Below are 18,164 nucleotides of genomic sequence, written 5' to 3'. Positions count from 1 at the left end.
AACTAGAGATGCTGTCCTCACCCACTTCCTTGCGCATCTTGTACTCGTTGATGTGACTGTTGACATCCTGGAGGGCAGAGGAAGCTCTCTCAAGGACCAGACGGGCACTGGCATCCGCAGGCATTTTCTCCAGCATTTTCTGCAGCAGGAGGGGGTACTTGGTAATCCTCTGCAGAGGGATTACAAGTAAGAAACTGAGACCTGAAGGTCCAGCTTGCGGCCTGAGAGAGAAGGTTGTATTAGGCAGGTAAAGAAAAACAAAACCATCCTTCAGAGGACTAGGGGGCTTAGGCTTGTGGCCCAGCTCTGTCACTTAGCTCAGTGTGTGATGTCAGGCAGTGCACTCTCTCCCTGTGGTCCTTTCTAGATATTAGGCAGACAGAGCCATTCCTGGGCCTCAGTTCCTGATCTGTGCAAAGCCCAGTGCTCTATCAAGCACATTCAGTCTCTCAGCAGCAAAAATGGCCGTAACCTCTTCCTCGGCAGGCGTTACTCAGTAGGAAGACTCACAGACGCTTTGTCCAGTGTCTTCACATTCCATGAGCTTTTTTTTTTTTTTTTTTTTTTTTTTTTGGTTTTTCAAGACAGGGTTTCTTTGTGTAGCCTTGGCTGTCCTGGACTCACTTTGTAGACCAGGCTGGCCTCGAACTCACAGCGATCTGCCTGCCTCTGCCTCCCAAGTGCTGGGATTTAAAGGCACGCGCCACCACGCCCGGTTGCTTTAAAAAGGTTTGAGGGCCTGTGAGATGGCTGAGCAGGTAAAGGTATTTACTACCAAGGCTGAGGACCTGAGCTTAATCCCTGAAGATCACATGGTGCAAGGACAGAACTGACTACTACAACATGACCTACACACACATATGTACATGCAGACAGACACACAGACAGACAGACAGACAGACACACACACACACACTAAATAAATAAATAAATAAATAAATAAATGTAAGGTTTTTAATCTAAAAAAATGTTCTGAAAAACTACAGGAACATAATTTTTAGACTACATGGGGGAAAAATAACAACTTCCTTTAAATACTTTAACATAAAAATAGATAAGGCATAGCCAGGCGTGATGGCGCACACCTTTAGTCCCAGCACTCTGGAGGCAGAGAGACAGAGGCAGGCGGCTCTCTGCGAGTTCGAGGCCAGCCTGGTCTACAAAGTGAGTCCAGGACAGCCTAGGCTATACAGAGAAACCCTGTCTTGAAAAACCAAAAAATAAAAAGAAAAAAAAAGATAAGACAATATTGATATGTTAACTCTCAGTTCAGGTAGTAGGTTTGTAATATTCATCACAATCCTAGTTTTCTGTAAGTTTGAATTTTTTATTAGGAATTTTTTTTAACCACTGTGCGGGATGACTTTGACACTTGGATGACCACCAGACTCTTAGTGATGTATGTCTGGGATTTCATCAGGATTTCCCAGGTCAAGGACAACTGGGGAGAAGCATTTACTTATTTACTTATTTATTTGTTTATTTTTGGTTATTCTCAGCTTCTGAGAGGTGTATAGTATCCCAGCCCCTAACTGGTCTCAGTATGCCACCTACAAAGCTCACAAGTGCTCCTAGGGCCAGCCCTAGGGCCCTGGAACTGAGCCTTCCACTCCTTCCTAAGGAAACATCTTCAGACCAAATGTGCAGGAAAGAAACAGTTCAGAGGCTAAGAATAGATGTAGCAGGTGGGAGTCCAACCCCCCACTCCGGAGGTGAGGGGGGGCAGGTCGACTATGCTCGCACTGTCCATCTGCTCTCCACAGGCGTGTCCAGAGCTCAGATAACTACCAGCAGGTATTTTGGAAACTCCATTCTCGGCTGACATTCCATGGGAAAGAGCCAGCTGCCTCTCAGGGACAACTGTCACCATAGAACACATCAGAGGCCAAGGGGTAGTTAAAGAGATGGGTGCCTTTTTAAAAATATGTCATCAAGGAGCCAGTGCGGAATTGTAGAAGCTGCTCACATGTGTAGCCTTCTTAAAATAACATGGAGGGAAACTGTACACAATCTCTTACATAGATGATTGGAATGGAGGGTTAACACGGAAGGCTGGGGAGAACGACACAAGAGGGTGTCTTCTGTCCTCTTGGGAGTGTCACTAGCGGAGCTCTTAGCCAGTATGGCAATTTTCGAAATACACAAATCCTTTGTTCCACTAATCCCAGCCCTAGACAGCTACCCATAGAAACGCTGGCTCAAGCAAATAAGGGTAGAGGTAAGTTGCTCAGCTCTTCCATGATTGCGCGCGTGCGCGCGCGCACGCACACACACACATATACACACACACACAGAGATACACACAATCAATAAAAGAATGGGGAGTGATGTAGAGTCTGTGAGCTGTCTTGGACTGAGCTCTGTGCATCCCTGAAGGGAACACAGGACAATTGCTCACGCTGTCATGAGACAATATTCACAGCTACAATAAAAATGAAAGTTCTAGAATAGTATAGGGGTCTCTTTAAAAACTACTCGCCTCTTTATCTATCTGTCTGTAACAATACAGGAGAAAACTGGACAGGAAATGCCAATCCTTTGGGAAGGCCAATGGAGAATGGACTTCATGTATTTGAGTATAATTTGAATATTGCCTTCATATTTAAAATAAATACAACTAGCTGATAAAGGAAAGCAGGGGTTGTTTGCCTTCTCTGAACACTGCTGCGCCAGGCAGCCTTCCATAACTTTGGCTCCCAGGACTGACCCACCTCTGCCACGTCTCCTTTCCCACACCACTCTGTGAAAGGTCCTTCCTAACACAGAGCTTCCTGTCCGGGCTTTGTTTCTGTCTTAAAGGGCAGGCTACTCTGACAGCTAATCAGCACAAAGGCGAAGTCGGCAGCACGCATGTCGGCAGTACGCGTTCTGAGATCGCTGTCTTACGTTTCTGCTACTGTGATAAAACACCATGACCAAAGCAACTTACAAAATGAAAAAAATCTAATTTGCAACTTACAAAATGAAAAAAAAAATTGGCTTGGGGCTTGCTGTTTTAGAGTGTTAGAGTTCATGATGGTGGAAGAAAAGGCACGGCAGCAGGAATAGCCTGAGAGCTCACATGTTGATCGACAAGCTGGAAAGGGGGAGAGAGAGAGAGAGGGAGAGAGAGAGAGAGGGAGAGAGAGAGAGAAAAGAAGAAGAAGAGGAGGAGGAGGAGAGTGAGAGTAAGAGAGACAGAGAGAGAGACAGAGAGAGAGAGAGACAGAGAGAGGACCCTAAGTAGTAATGTAACTCCCTGCATACAGACCTGTGCTGCAGAGACGAGCTCGGGGTGTCTCACCTGCCCCTCTGAACACTCCAAGCCTGAATAGGGCCTCAAAATATACTGTGATTCCAAGAACCAAAATACTTCTGTGATTCTCAGACTCTATCCTGTCACACGACACAATACTGGGCTTTTTATACACCACCGTTTATACGTAAGACTCTGGCTATTTGCAAGCATATCACCAATTCTCATTTCCCGGCCTCCCAAGCGGGTGAGCCATCACATTATGTTATCTTTAGCGCCTCATACCCAGGGAAGTCAGGGCTGCCTCCCCTGTGGGTTGCTGTCCTTGGGAACACATACCCTTTGCTCCTTCATTTTCTTGTACGGCTTAGGCAGAGCAGCTTTGGGACTTTTTTTTTTCCTGACCTCCAAACTTACTATACCTAGAGGCAAGCTAATTTTAGAGTGCTTCCTCATAGCTTCTGCAGTTGTAGTGCCTGAGTGCACACTGAAACCCACATTACTAGAAAATGCTTTCCTTTTCTTCTTCCTTTATAGTCACCATCATACTGACTTTACCCAATTTATGTGTGTGTGTGTGTGTGTGTGTGTGTGTGTGTGTGTGTGTGTGTGTGTAGGATCCATTTGACAGGATTTATTGCAGGTTATTAAATATATTTAATATTTGTTATAAAAGGAAGCATCAGGACCGACAAGACCAAGAACTGCAGCGTGACACAATTCCTGCCTGGCTGAGATGACTAAAATAGCTGGACTTATTTAGTGTCCCTTGTGTCGTGTGTCTACGCTCCATCAAGTGCTGTTAAGACTCCCGTCAGGCCCATAAGGAAATTGGGTTTGAGAGGTGAAATGGCTCTCAGAGGAAGGGGCTGAGCCAGATCTGCCACCATGCGAGCCTGGCTCTGAAGCTGCAGAAATAGGACGAATAGCAGCCTCGTTGCCAACTAGTTACTGCTTCTAGTGCGGTTGGGAAGGTCGGAACACATGGGAGGCACCCCACCTAAGTTTCTGCTGCTCTGGAAAAATCAGAGGTTTTAGACCGAGAGAACTCACATTCCCATGTGGTGGCATAAGCAGATGGTTTGCAAATAATAATAATAATAATAATAATAATAATAATAATAATAATAATAATAATAATAATAGCTTCAAATGTACTTCCTGTGACTTTGAATCCCCCTCCACTAAGGAGAGCCATTTCCCCACTCCTTTCTGAACTGGCTGTAAGACTTGTTCTGAGTAGCTGAGCATTCCAGTGGCTTGCCCTTCCTTGCACTAGAGCCCTGTGACTATCAAGTGAACAAAACAGCTGCAGGAAGCACACAGGCCACGTGACAAGACCTGAGCTGGCTCTGGGTCTCAGATGCATGGGGAGGAGCCCAGCAAGGCGGCTGCAGTTGATGGCGGATATGCGGAAACACTCAGCCAGGAGCAGAAGGCTTAGTTGCTGAGCCCACCTACACGGATAATATGCAGAAGTGTAAGCTAGTTAATGCCTTATGTTTAATTTTTTCGCATTTGTATGTGTGTGGGCACATATGAGCCACGGCACATGTATTTGGCCAGAGGACAGCTTGTGAGGAGTCTGCTGTCTCCTTCCACCATGTTCTAGAGACTTTGGTGACAGCAAGCAAGTATCTTTACCTGCTGAGCCACCCTGCCCACCCAATAAATGTTGTTTTTAAGGTCCTGTTTGGGGCGGATTGTTGCATAGCAAAGGCAACAATCTCCTACAGCCATTCTATGTTCTACACAGGGTCTGCTGTCTCCCTTTCACCACAGTCCCCACCTTCCCATTATATCTCATTATAGATGGTTGTGAGCCACCATGTGGTTGCTGGGAATTGAACTCAGGACCTCTGGAAAAGCAGCCAATGCCCTTAACCACTAAGCCATCTCTCCAGCCCCGAAAACAGATTTCTTATTGTTTATTTGATTTATCCATTATTGGTTCTCATTTTACCTTTTTCTTTCTATCACAAATTTAATATTTCTTTTTTTTTTACATTTCTTGATAATTTCATACATGAGTGCAATATTTACACCACTTCACCTCACCTTCCTCTGCCTCCAACTCCTGGGTCCTGTTAAACTCCCCTTTCAAACTCATGACATGTTCTTTAATTATTATCCTCTCTCTCTCTCTCTCTCTCTCTCTCTCTCTCTCTCTCTCTGTCTCTGTGTCTCTCTGTCTCTGTCTCTCTCTCTGTCTCTGTCTCTTTCTCTCTCACACACACATTTGCATATAACATATATTTGCTGCCTCAGTCCTAGAAACACATCTAATGGCCCTGCAAAAGCCTACGCTTTCAAGACCGATGAGAAGGAAAAAAATTTTTTTAAATATTTATCTATGTGTTTTTATATAGTATTCTACCTGCAGGCCAGGAGAGGACACCAGATCTCATTATAGATGGTTGTGAACCACCATGTGGTTGCTGGGAATTGAACTCAGGACCTCTGGAAGAGCAGTCAGTGCTCTTAACCTCTGAGCCATCTCTCCAGCCCTGAAAAAAATTTTTTTGAGGATCTAGGACATGAGTACTTGAAAAGAGACTCTGATGGAAGAAAATAGGCTGAAAAGCGAGAGAAAGCGAAGGCAGATGAGAAAGGCTGGTGGCCTTCACATGTGTCACCTGCACGTGCCTGCTTTGCACTCTCAGCATAAAGAAGCACCTGAGTAAGACAATGAGGACATCTCCTGTCCTTCACCCGCCACCCTGAATTCTAAAAACTGCCCATCAGTTTCCTCTTGACAAGCTTTTAAAGTTTTGTTTGGGGGGTCTGTTGTTGATTCTGATGTTTCGTCACTGTAGACGTTGTAGTATTTTGTTTGATTCACAGGCAGGATCTTGCTATGTAACCCTGGCAGGCCTGGAACTCTCCATGCACACCAAGAGATCCTCCTGCCTCTGCATCCTGAGTACGAGGATTAAAAGTGTATGTTATCATACCCAGCCAAGTTTTTGTATTATGAGATAGGGTATTACTATGTAGCCCAGGATAGCCTTGAGCTCATAGCAATCCTCCTGCCTTGGTTCGTTCAATCAATCAATCAATCAATCAATAAATAAATAAATAACAGCCACCCTCACCTGGCAGTGGTGGTACATGCCTTTAATCCCAGCACTTGGGAGGCAGAGGCAGGTGGATCTCTGTGAGTTCAAGGCCAGCCTGGACTAGAGAGCAAGCTCTAGAACAGTCAGAGCTGTTACACAGAGAAACCCTGTCTCAAAAAAATGGAAATAAAGTAAAATGAAATAACATCCACCCTCTAGATGAAGAGCTATAGGCAACTCAGGGCTACCAAGAGAGGAAGACTCAGACTTCTTCAATCTGAGACTCCGATGGGTTATGCAGTCCCAAGTGGTCAGCCTCGTTTATATCTATGACCTCAGCTCACATACATATGAACAATACTAAATATATTCAGCAGGGTATATATATGTACATATGGATACATATATATGTTATATGCAACTATATGTGTGTGAGAGAGAGACAGAGACAGAGACAGAGACAGAGACAGAGAGAGAGACAAAGAGAGAAAGAGAGAGAGAGAGGATAATAATTAAAGAATATGTCATGGGTTTGAAAGGGGAGTTTAACAGGACCCAGGAGTTGGAGGCAGAGAAAGGTGAGGTGAAGTGGTGTAAATATTGCACTCATGTATAAAATTATCAAGAAATGTAAAAAAAAAAAAAAAAAGAAATATTAAATTTGTGATAGAAGGAAAAAGGTAAAATGAGAACCAATAATGGATAAATCAAATAAACAATAAGAAATCTATTTTCGGGGCTGGAGAGATGGCTTAGTGGTTAAGGGCACTGACTGCTCCTCCAGAGGTCCTGAGTTCAATTCCCAGCAACCACATAGTGGCTCACAACCATCTATAATGAGATCTGGTGCCCTCTTCTGGTGTGCAGGTGTACATGCAGGCAGAACATTGTATTCATAACAAATAAATCTTTAAAAAAAAGAAATCTGTTTTCTATACACACACACACACACAAATCTTTAACATAGAAAAGAAAACAAAATGATTCACAAGAAAATATCCACAAAGGATTTTGTTTGTTTGTTTTGTTTTGAAGACAGGGTTTCTCTGTGTAGCCCTGCCTGTCTTGGACTTAATTTGTAGATCAGGCTGGCCTCAAACTCACAGCGATCCGCCTGCCTCTGCCTCCAGAGTGCTGGGATTAAAGGTGTGTGCCACCATGCCCGGCTACAAAGGATTCTTTAATGTCCAAAGAAATGGCAAACTTGTCATAAGATAAATGCCAAATAAAGTCAGAGACCTCATCCTGACCTAAGACAGTACAAACATCACAAGGTTTGGTGACACGCTACACCGGAGAGGCTGTGGGGAGACAAGTGCCTGCTGCTGAAACACAAATGGACATGCCTTTTCAGGGAGGTTTTAAGCAACATTGTCCATTCATACTTCCTTTAATCTATCCACTCCACTTCTGAAAAATGTACCTTGCAGCACAGTACGATGACTGCAGATCCTTCAAAACTGCCGTGGGCCTGCCTGTAATATGTAGGGAATGGAAACAAACCAAATGGCTACTTATAGACACGGCTCAAACAAATTGGCATGAAGAGCATGCTGAGTGTCAAAGGATGGGGAATGACATGTGTTTAAATGGAAGGACCTTCAAGAAAGAGATAGACTCTACTGGCGCCCGTCGAGAAGTTTAGCCCAGCCTCTCAGGTTAGGAAGGCAGAGACAGGCAGATCTCTGTGAGTTTGAGGGCAGCTTAGTCTACCGAGAGAGTTCCAAGACACCCAGGGGTACACAGAGAAACCCTGTAGGGGAGGGGAGTAGTAGTAGTTAAGAAAATAAGATATTTATTCTGGCATGGTGGCTCATACCTTCAATCCTAGCACTTGGGAGGCAGGGGCAGGCAGATCTCTGAATTCAAGGCTACCTTGATGTACAAATTGGGTTCCAGGACAACCAGTATGACACAGAAAAACCCTGTCTAGAAAAACAATGAGAAGCCGGGCGGTGGTGACGGTGCACGCCTTTAATCCCAGCACTCGGGAGGCAAAGGCAGACAGATTGCTGTGAGTTCGAGGCCAGTCTGGTCTACAAAGTGAGTCTAGGACAGCCAAGGCTACACAGAGAAACCCTGTCTCGAAAAACCAAAAATAAATAAATAAATAAATAATTTAAAAAGGAGAAATAAAGAAAGAGGAAAGAAGAAAGGAAGAAAGGAAGGAAGGAAGAAAATAAGATTGTATATTTGTACCTACTTGTACATGCAAAAGAGCACTATTCATAAAAATCCAAACTGTTTAAGACCACTGAGGTATGAGTACTGCCTGGCAGCAAGGTCTTCCTGACTGATAGAGAGGCCTGGCTGCTGACACAAGCCCAAAGCAGCCTGAGCTGGCCCACGCAGGATTAAGACTTGAACTCACACTGCGGCTTCAATGATGTCTTGGATCGCCTTCTGTAGTTCCGGCTCCTTCCGGTATGCCTTGAGCAGCAGCAGGGCCTGGTCATAGTTGGCACAGTAGACTTTATACACCTGTTCAAACTCCTCTTGGAATTCCAGGAATAGGTTTCCTGGTGACAGACAAGCGTCAAGAGTTATCAAGGGCAAGTGTGTGTGTCCCTTGCTTGGAGTGGGGAGGTGAGGCCTGTTCTGTGGTGAGGCTGCCAGCCTTCCCAGCATGGCACTATTACTCCCAGCACGTGCAAGCTATTTTGCCTTCCTGTTTCTATTTTTCATCTGTTTCACAAAGTTGCTGAGTGGGTGAGTAACAGAATGGTGTAGACTCCAGGTTCTTTTTTTTTTTTTAAATAATTTTTTATTTTTATGTGCATTAGTATTTTGCCTGAATGTATGTCTATGTGAGATGCCCTGAAACCGGAGTTACAGACAGTTGTGAGCCCCATGTGGATGCCGGGAATTGATCCCAGGTCCTCTGGAAGAGCAGCCAGTGCTCTTAACCTCTGAACCATCTCTCCAGCGCTAGGTCATATACCTAGTGGGGCTGGCTGCAGCCCTGAATGTGGGATCTGGAAAAGTCTGGCAAGAGTAAACAGTTTGCATTCCAACAGTGGCAGGAAGCAGTGGGGGTGGTTTGAGCTGGAGTCTCATGTCAGCTTAATTTTAAGCGCAGGTAAGGTAAGGCTGGAACAGCATGGTGAGGATGAAACAGACCCCATGTAATTTCCTAAGGGGGTCTGTGTCTTGTAATATGAAACTGGCTACTTATAGGGAGCAGGTGGAACAGGACGGGGAGAAAAGGAATGGGGGGGCGGGTATTGTAGGGATAAAAGATAAAGAAGACTGCTTCATTAAAAATAAGGTTTGGTGCCGGGTGTGGTGGCATATGCCTTTGATCCCAGCACTCAGGAGGCAGAGGCAGGTGGATAGCTGTGAGTTTTGAGGCCAGCCTGGTCTACAAAGTGAGTCCAGGACAGCCAAGGCTACACAGAGAAACCTTGTCTTGAAAAACCAAAATAAATAAATTTTTAAGAGGTTTGGGATGGTACTGTGATCATTTGTTGCTGTTGTTGTTGTTGTTTTGTTTTGTTTTGTTTTGTTTTTCAAGACAGGGTTTCTCTGTGTAGCCTTGGCTGTCCTGGACTCACTTTGTAGACCAGGCTGGCCTGGAACTCACAGTGATCCACCTGCCTCTGCCTCCCGAGTGCTGGGATTAAAGGCATGCGCCACCATTCCCAATTTCATTTTTCTATAAACCAATCAGTGCTCTAAAATAGAAAATCTATTAATTAAGAAAATTCAGGGTCTAGAGAGATGGCTCAACAATTAAGAACACTTAGTACTCTTCCAGAGATCTGGGTTCGAGTCCCAGTACCCACATGAGGGCTCACAGCCTGCTGTAACTCCGGGTACTTCTTCTGACCTCTGCAGCTAGCTACCAGGCACTCAAGTAGTGCAGAGACATGCATGCAGGCAAAATATTCATACATATAAAAAATAAATCAAGATCATCTTAACATTAACTAGGAGGCACTATGGTTTCAATATCTCCTCCCAAGTGAGGAAGACTTGAGTAGGCCATGGAGAACAGTGACTATATGAGGGCCCTGCTTCCTCTGGCATGCCCAGACTTCCCCTTTGCTGATTTTCCCTGGAGCCCCAGAGTCAGTTCTGCAGTAAGCACAAGCTGCGGCCAAAGCTGAAGGCAAGACAGGCAGTGAGCACCTGGGTCTTTTGCCTACCAATCAGAGATGCTTGTTGCTCTTCCTTGTCGGCTGTCTCCTGCAGCCTCTGGAGGAATCTGCAGCTCACTGGAATGATGTCATCCATGTTGGAGAATAGGACGTCCAGGTCTCCTGGTGGTAGCTGGAAGCCACAAAAAGACTATGAGCAAGACTGGGGGCCTGGGAGGGGTCTTTAGGGAACAGGCCTGAGCACTTGACTATCTGGGGTCCTACTGCCCTTGGGAAGACTGACTGCCCAGTGCAATGGTGGGAAAGATTTGGGAATGTTATAAAGTTAGGTCTCCTCATTGCTCTGTTAAAAAAAGAAAAGAAAAGAAAAAAGAAAAAGAGAGAGACACCAAGTCCAGCATAGAAGAAAAGCTTAAGGTGTATATGGGTGGGGCAGGGAGGGCTGAGGGGGGGGGGCAAGAAGTTAGTGTTGTGATTTGAACGTGAAATCCCCATAGGCTTATGTGTTTAAACACTTCCTCCCCCAGCAGCTGGGGCATTGTTTGGAAAACCCATGGAACCTTCAGGAGGCAAGCCTTGCTGGAGGAAGTGGGTTAATGGAGGCGGAACTGAAGGTTCCTCAGCCTGCTTCCTGGTCCTTCCTTCCTTGCCTAACCAATAGCTCACTTAATTCAACGCTTGCTGCTCTTGGCGAGGAGCCAGTTTCCTAGCGCCCACATGGTAGCTCACAACCATCTGTAACTCTGGCTCCTGGGAATCCCACATCCTCTCTGGCCTCCTCAGGCACCAGGCACACACACAGAACACATAAACATATGCCAGAAAACACATATATGCATGAAAATCGATTGTCAAAAAATTGAGACACACACACACACACACACACACACACACACACACACGAAAACAATGAGATTTTTCATAACATTTTAAGTAAGTTTACTATTTTATGTCAGGCTATGTTCACAGCTATCCTCAGCCTCTATGGCCAATGGTCTGCAGGTTGGCCACACCTAAGCCATTCAAGGCCTTGCTCAAGGTCGCATGGCCAATCAATACTATACCTAGGTTTGTCAGGCTCCTACCCAACAAGCCTGCCCAGTAATGATGAGAGGTCTTAGAGGGAATCCACACCTGCTCCTATGAAGACAGGTTGTAGATGGTGGGTATATGGTAGCATATGCCTTTAATCCCATGAGGCAGAATCAGGTGTGTCTCCATGAACTCAAGACCAGCCTGGTCTACAAAGAGAGTTCCAGGACAGCCAGGCTACACAGAGAAACCCTGTCTTGAAAAACAAAACAAGCTGGGCGGCGGTGGCGCACACCTTTAATCCCAGCACTTGGGAGGCAGAGGCAGTCGGATCACTGTGAGTTCAAGGCCAGCCTGATCGACAAAGCAGGTCCAGGATAGTCAAGGCTGCACAGAGAAATCCTGTCTCCAAAAACCAAGACCAAAAACAAACCAAACAAACAAAACAAAACAAAAAAACAAGGGCTGGGTGTAGTAGCACACGTCTTTAATCCTAGCACTCGGGAGGTAGAGACAGGCAGATCGCTGGAGTCCAGCCTGGTCTAAAGTCCAGGACAGCCAAGGCTAACACAGAGAGACCCTGACTCGAAAAACCAAAACCAAAACAAAACAAAAAACAAAAGATAGGTTGGAGGGGTCACCTCAGTACCTGATGTAGTTGGCCTTTGATGTCAGAGACACAGAGTCTGAGCATGTGCAAGTAGGAGCCCTCTGTATCGATGAGCTCTCTGATGGCCAGCCTTTGATGGAGCAGTGATCTGTCCTCAGAGTCCCGGGTTTCCTGCTCAGGACTCTCTGACCTGGAGGAGGAGGTCTCATCTGCTCCAAAGTCAGCCATGTCCACAGGTTCTGGGGGGGGTGGGGGAGAAAACCTAATCAAATTCAATTGTAAGGGAGGTCTCCTCATTTACAGCGCCTCAGAAACCTGGTTCCTAACTTAAAGACTACTCATCAAGTGACCCAAAAGCATCATTAGCTGCAAACAGAGGCAACTGTTAGTTTATTAATCAGAGTTAAAGAACCGTTGGCATTTGTGGGCAGTGTCTGGACAACAAGAGAAGCCAAACAACAGCTCGGGTTGTTGCTGACATTTGAAACTCATTTCCAAAGTGCTGACCTTGCCTCCAGGCGCCAGGCACCTGACGCCACTACAATGAGATGTAGAGGTGGGAAGACAGAAAAACAGAGCCCTATGGAGAGGCAGAACTGGAGACGTGACAGTGGTGACAGATGAGAGGGAAGGCTGAGATTGACATGCCCAGTAGGGTCGATGTACAACAGCCTGGAGTCTGTGCAGAGGCAGACTCAGCTCCTGAACCTGAGCTCGGCCAGCCGCGACCTCCCCCTGGCTCTGGGCAACGGGGAGGCCCGAGATAAGGAAAGGTTCACTTTCTGGACTGTACCTCCTCAAGAGACCACAGTGGTCTGCAATACCACCGGAGGTCATGTGCTGCTGCCCCAGGCAGTGGTAAAACCTGAGATCCATGAAGACACAGTCCTTGCCACTGCCTGCTGCCTTGGTGATGTCCTGGGGCTTTATGGCCCTGGGGGGTGGGGGATGGGCATGGTCACATTCATAGCCACCTGAGGCCATGATGAGGCCAGTGACCTATACAGCCGTTAACAAACATGAGTGGGTTGGTGGTCCTAATATGGTCAAGGCCATGTTGATGTCTGTGAAGCCCATGCAAGCATCCATGGTTTGGGCTGATGCCGGAAGCCATGCTAATATCAGTGGATGGGGAGAGACTGCCACTGCAAGGCTTTTCTCAGTTGATTGACAACTTCTGGTGCAGATGCAGGCAGAGAAAGACTCCTCCTCCCTTGGGGGAGCTGGCCACTAGGAATTTGATCATGATCCAGTGAGTATATAGATAATACAAAATAGAATTGTTTTTTGTCCCCTTCTTTTTTTCTGGGTGCGTGGGGGTGGGATGGCCTGTGATCATGGGGCAGGGGAACAGACATGGGAAGACTGGGAGGTGAGCTTGATTGGGGTATATGATGTGAGATTCCCAAATAATCACTACAAAATAATTTTTAAAAAGAAATTTATTCCCCAGGACTCAATGTGCGTTCCTAAAATTTCTCTTATTTTTCTCTCTGAAGTTTGATCCAGGTTCATTCATTCACTCATTTTAAAAATGTATTAATGTTGGGCTCATAAAGCCATGCCATATAGATATGCACATGTGTTCTGATGACATTTCTTCCCCATAACCAGCAACCCTTCCTTCCATGTCCCTCCCTTTGTACCTATACGGAACCTAAGACCCACGACTGAGAGAAGCCGTGATACCTGTCTTTCTGTGACACACTGACACGATAGCCTCAGGTGCATCCGTTTTCCTATAGATGACACAACTCCATTTTCCCTTATGGCTAAAAAGAAATCCCTCTGTATCAAAGCCCCACCATTCCTTGGCTGGTGGCCACCTAGGCTGTTTCCATAACTTAGCTACCGTGAAAAAGTGCTGCAGCAAACACTGATGTGCAGGTATCTCTGGGAGGGGCTGACTTGGAGTACTGTTGAATTCCCAGGAGTGACACAGTTGTTGACCCAGATTTCTGTATCTGCCTCAGCTAAATCCTCTCTCCTTTTCTCCCCAGTGTCTGGCTCCCACCCTCAGTCATGACACAGAGCCATGGCCAGGTGATTTTCTTTCTTTTTCTCTTTTTGGTTTTTCCGAGACAGGGTCTCTCTCTGGAGCCCTGTCTGTCCTGGAACACACTCTGTAGACCAGGCTGACCTCAAACTCAGAGATGCACTTGCCTCTGACTCCTGAGAGCTGGGTGCACCAGTGTTGTTATAAAGAATGAAAAATCCCAATGAAGACCCAGGAGCCAGATTCTCCGGTGAACAAAAGATGAGGTTTAAGTTCTCCGTTATCTTTGCAACAGTCGTAGGACACACACAGCTCAGCAGCTGGCATGAGCAGAACGAGTAAGTACCACCCTTGCGCCTATTCCTTGTCTGACTGCCCGATAAGGAGAGAACACACCCCAGAAACACATGCCTTTCTTTAAGGCAAGTAGGGTGCCTAAGGAGCATCACAGTGTACGATATGATCATTCTTTAGAATAGCTTGATGCCTTATATATAATAGCCAACTAAGAACTAAAATCAAGGGGCTGGAGAGATGGCTCAGTGGTTAAGAGCACTGGCTGTTCTCCCAGACGTCCTTAATTCAATTCCCACCAATGACATAGTGGCTCACAACCATCTATCATGAGATCTGGTTCCCTTTTATGATATGCAGGTGTACATGCAGGCAGAACACTGTATATGTAATAAATAAATAAATCCTTTTAAAAAAAGAACTAAAATCAAGCCAGAGAAAGGTGGTACACACCTTTGATCCAAGCACTGGGAAGGCAGGTGGGTCTCTGAGTTTGGGGCCAGCCTACCTGGTCTACAGACAGAGAGCCAGGATAGCCAGGGCTACACAGAGAAACCCTGTCTTGAAAAACAAAAAAACAGAAACCAACTAAAATCAGGGCCCTGGGCTCAACTCGATGCCCAATTACACACACACACACACACACACACACACACACACACACACACACAAACACACCAATAAAAATCATCCTGGCACATACTTGATGCTAAAGGAAAAATGTCGATGCTACATCATTAACTCTACAGCCATGAACTTTTCTTTCTTTCTTTCTTTCTTTCTTTCTTTTTTTTTTTTTTTTTTTTTTTTGAGACAGGGTTTTTCTGTCTTGCCTTGGCTGTTCTGGACTCACTTTGTAGACCAGGCTGGCCTCGAACTCACAGTGATCCACCTGCCTCTGCCTCCCAAGTGCTGGGATTAAAGGCATGTGACACCACCCCTGGCTTGCCAGCGAACTCCTTATTTTGAATTGCATAAAACTAGATTAATTCTTTTTTCTCACATCTCTTCTATTCACACTGGGGCAGTGGGATTTGAACATGCCTACCCATGCATTCAGCAGAGTGCGGTGGTGCAGACCTAGAATTCTAGCACCTGGGAGCTGGAAGCAGAAGGATCCCGAGTTTAAGACCATCCTGAGCTGATAGATCCTTGGGAGAGATAGATAGAGACAGAGATAGAGAAGGAGGGAGGAGAGAGGAGCAAGGCAGGGAGCCCAAGTAGGAAAAGTAAGTTTCCTTAGCTACCATTCCAAGGTGAGTTCAGAAATGACTTCAACTTATCTGTTACATTTATTTGCCTTGGCAAGTGCATGCGTGTGGAGGGGTTGCTTCTCTCCTCCTATGGGGCCTGGAGATGGAACTCAGGTCATCAGGCTGTACTGTCTCTCCAGCCCAAAGGGCTCCAACTTGAATATGTGAGACAAAAGAAAAAGCATGAGACCTAGTATCTGAGATTGTCTAGGGTGGAAGGTCAGGAGCCATGATAGTAAAAGACCCTAGTGAGGAGTAAAGGGGGGGAACGCCCATAGAGACGCCAGTGGCCAGAGGGGAACCCTGGCTGACGGGCATGGTTGATGAGATCCTTACAGCAGCCAGAAGAGACATTCCTATACAAAAGGCCTCCTGCTCTCAAACTCAGAAGGGACTGAGATAGAAAATTATATGAAAAAGCCAGGCATGGTGGCGCACGCCTTTAATCCCAGCACTCGGGAGGCAGAGGCAGGTGGATCGCTGTAAATTTGAGGCCAGCCTGGTCTACAAAACGAGTCCAGGATAGTCAAGGCTACACAGAGAAATGCTGCCTCAAAAAAACCAAAAATAGTAATAATAATAAAAAAGTTACCTAAGGATACTTGCTGATTGATTTAGTTGCAACCAATCAAATTCAAGTAAATAGAGTCAGACCAGCTAATCATGACTAAACTGATCATCATCATAGTCCCCATCATCATTGGCAATAAGAGCGATGAGCTGTAACCTGAAATTGCAGCTATTGCCCCATAAACAGAGCTGAGAGATGGGAAGGGAGACAGTGCTGAGGATGTAACTCAGCCGGTCACAATGGAGACTCGGTCCTTTCCGGCTTTCTGTTCAAGAGTGGATACATTTTTCTCTTCTACCTTCACCTTGGCTGAAGGCACTCTGCATTGGATTTCTGCCACTTGATTAAGAGAGATGGTTTTTTAGGCCTTGGAAAGAAAGAGGTCACTGGGTGTCAGCACAGGCCAATGAAAGGAGAAACAAAAACCAAAAAACAGGTCATGCCAGACTATCCCCATTCCCTAACTGATAGTCAACTGCATCAGCAGGTCAGTGTAGCCTGTGTAGTCCAGCAATCTAGCGCAGCCACATTGAGTGCTTCTCTCAGGACATCCTTACAGAAGAAGAAGAAGAAGAAGAAGAAGAAGAAGAAGAAGAAGAAGAAGAAGAAGAAGAAGAAGAAGAAGAAGGAGAAAAAGAAGGAAAAGAAAAAAAAGATGAGGTTATGGAGGCTGAGGAAAAGGGCATTGAAAAGCAGTCATGTGGACTGAAAATTGATAAAACTTGTCAGACAAGCCAGGCAGGTAGAGCACACCTGTAATCCCAGCACTCGAGAGGCAGAGGCAGGTGGATCACTGTTGAGTACGAGGCCAGCCTGCTCTACACAGGGAGCCCAGGACAGCCAGGGCTACACAGAGAAACCCTGTCTCGAAACAAAACAAAACAACAAACAGCAACAACAAAAAAGATGGATCCACTGGTGCAATAGTGGCATGGCTGTTAGTGAGTAACCAACTGATTTCCGATTGCATCTGAAGCCCGCCCCGTAGGAAGGAACTAATCCCTGGCACTGTAATCCTGGTCAAAAGCCCCGTGTCTCTGAAGGTCATAAGCTCTATTGGGGAAGCTACTACTTTTGTTTAGTAAAATGGACATGTTGCCACAGTTCCTTCTCAATACTTAGTTTACACATTAGTGCTGTTCTCAATCTTGGCAAAAGAAGCTCCTCCTCCCTCCACCAGTGGGCCAAAGTTCATGCAGAGACTCATAACAGCTCATCTGAGGATAAGTGACTGTTGAGTCCAAAAACGGGTCATCTATAGCACACTCTGCTTCCTCTCCTCTGTAGGGGGCAGGGAAGATGGCAGGAGAGGGACCGGAAACGGTGTAAGAGCTGGAGGATGGGAGGGGCGCTATGAAATGTTTCTTCTGGACATTATTTGCCTGTTGCACTCACAAACTCACAGCAACTGTGGGCTACCTGCAGAGACCAACACAGTCAACACTTCATCCTGGGTAGTGGAGGGGATCACGAGGCCCCACCCTTGGCTGAAGAATAATTGGCAGCTGTTTGCCTGGGGATGGGGTGGTTTTATCCAGGGGTGTGGCTACTGGAAGGCTGCACATGCTCCAGTGGATGGCTCCACACCCGTGCGCATGCAGGCCGAACGAATTGAACTACATGGAGTAATAAAAAATGGGGAGACCTGAAGGTAGGAAATGGATGTGGGGGTGTCTAGAGAGAGTAGAAGAGGGAGCTAGGTGTGTATATTATCAAGCTACATTGTATGCACGTGTAAAATTGCAAAATAGACTTTTTAAAAAAGATTTATTTATTTATTATGTATACAGTGCTCTGCCTGCATGAACACCTGCACTCCAGAAGAGGGCACCAGATCACATTATAGATGGTTGTGAGCCACCGTGTGGTTGCTGGGAATTGAACTTAGGACCTCTGGAAGAGCAGACAGTGCTCTTAACCTCTAAGCCATCTCTCTAGCCCTAAAATAGGTTTTTTTTTTTTAAATCCCCCCCCCCCCCGCAAAAGAGTAAAACTTCTGAGTTCTGTCCTATCA

The 18,164-nt window shown here is 45.9% G+C and overlaps 1 protein-coding gene across 2 annotated transcripts in view; it reads right to left on the bottom strand.

Annotated features, from left to right (window-relative positions):
• ARHGEF37 (Rho guanine nucleotide exchange factor 37) overlaps positions 1-18,164 on the bottom strand; it is a 42,222-nt gene that overhangs the window by 18,203 nt on the left and 5,855 nt on the right. The window contains exons 2-5 of one of the 2 annotated variants that reach the window (XM_084778020.1): positions 12,076-12,275; positions 10,443-10,566; positions 8,666-8,813; positions 22-221 (exon numbers count right to left, since the gene is read on the bottom strand). In XM_084778020.1, the coding sequence (XP_084634146.1) occupies positions 22-221; positions 8,666-8,813; positions 10,443-10,566; positions 12,076-12,264 (661 nt within the window). In that variant the 5' untranslated portion in view covers positions 12,265-12,275. The remainder of the gene's footprint in view (positions 1-21; positions 222-8,665; positions 8,814-10,442; positions 10,567-12,075; positions 12,276-18,164) is intronic. The other variant, XM_084778021.1, reaches the window with a different exon arrangement.

Source organism: Acomys minous (assembly GCF_964271855.1).
Source record: "Acomys minous genome assembly, chromosome: 4".
NCBI lineage: Eukaryota > Metazoa > Chordata > Mammalia > Rodentia > Muridae > Acomys > Acomys minous.
This window is presented reverse-complemented; position numbering and strand designations above follow the sequence as displayed.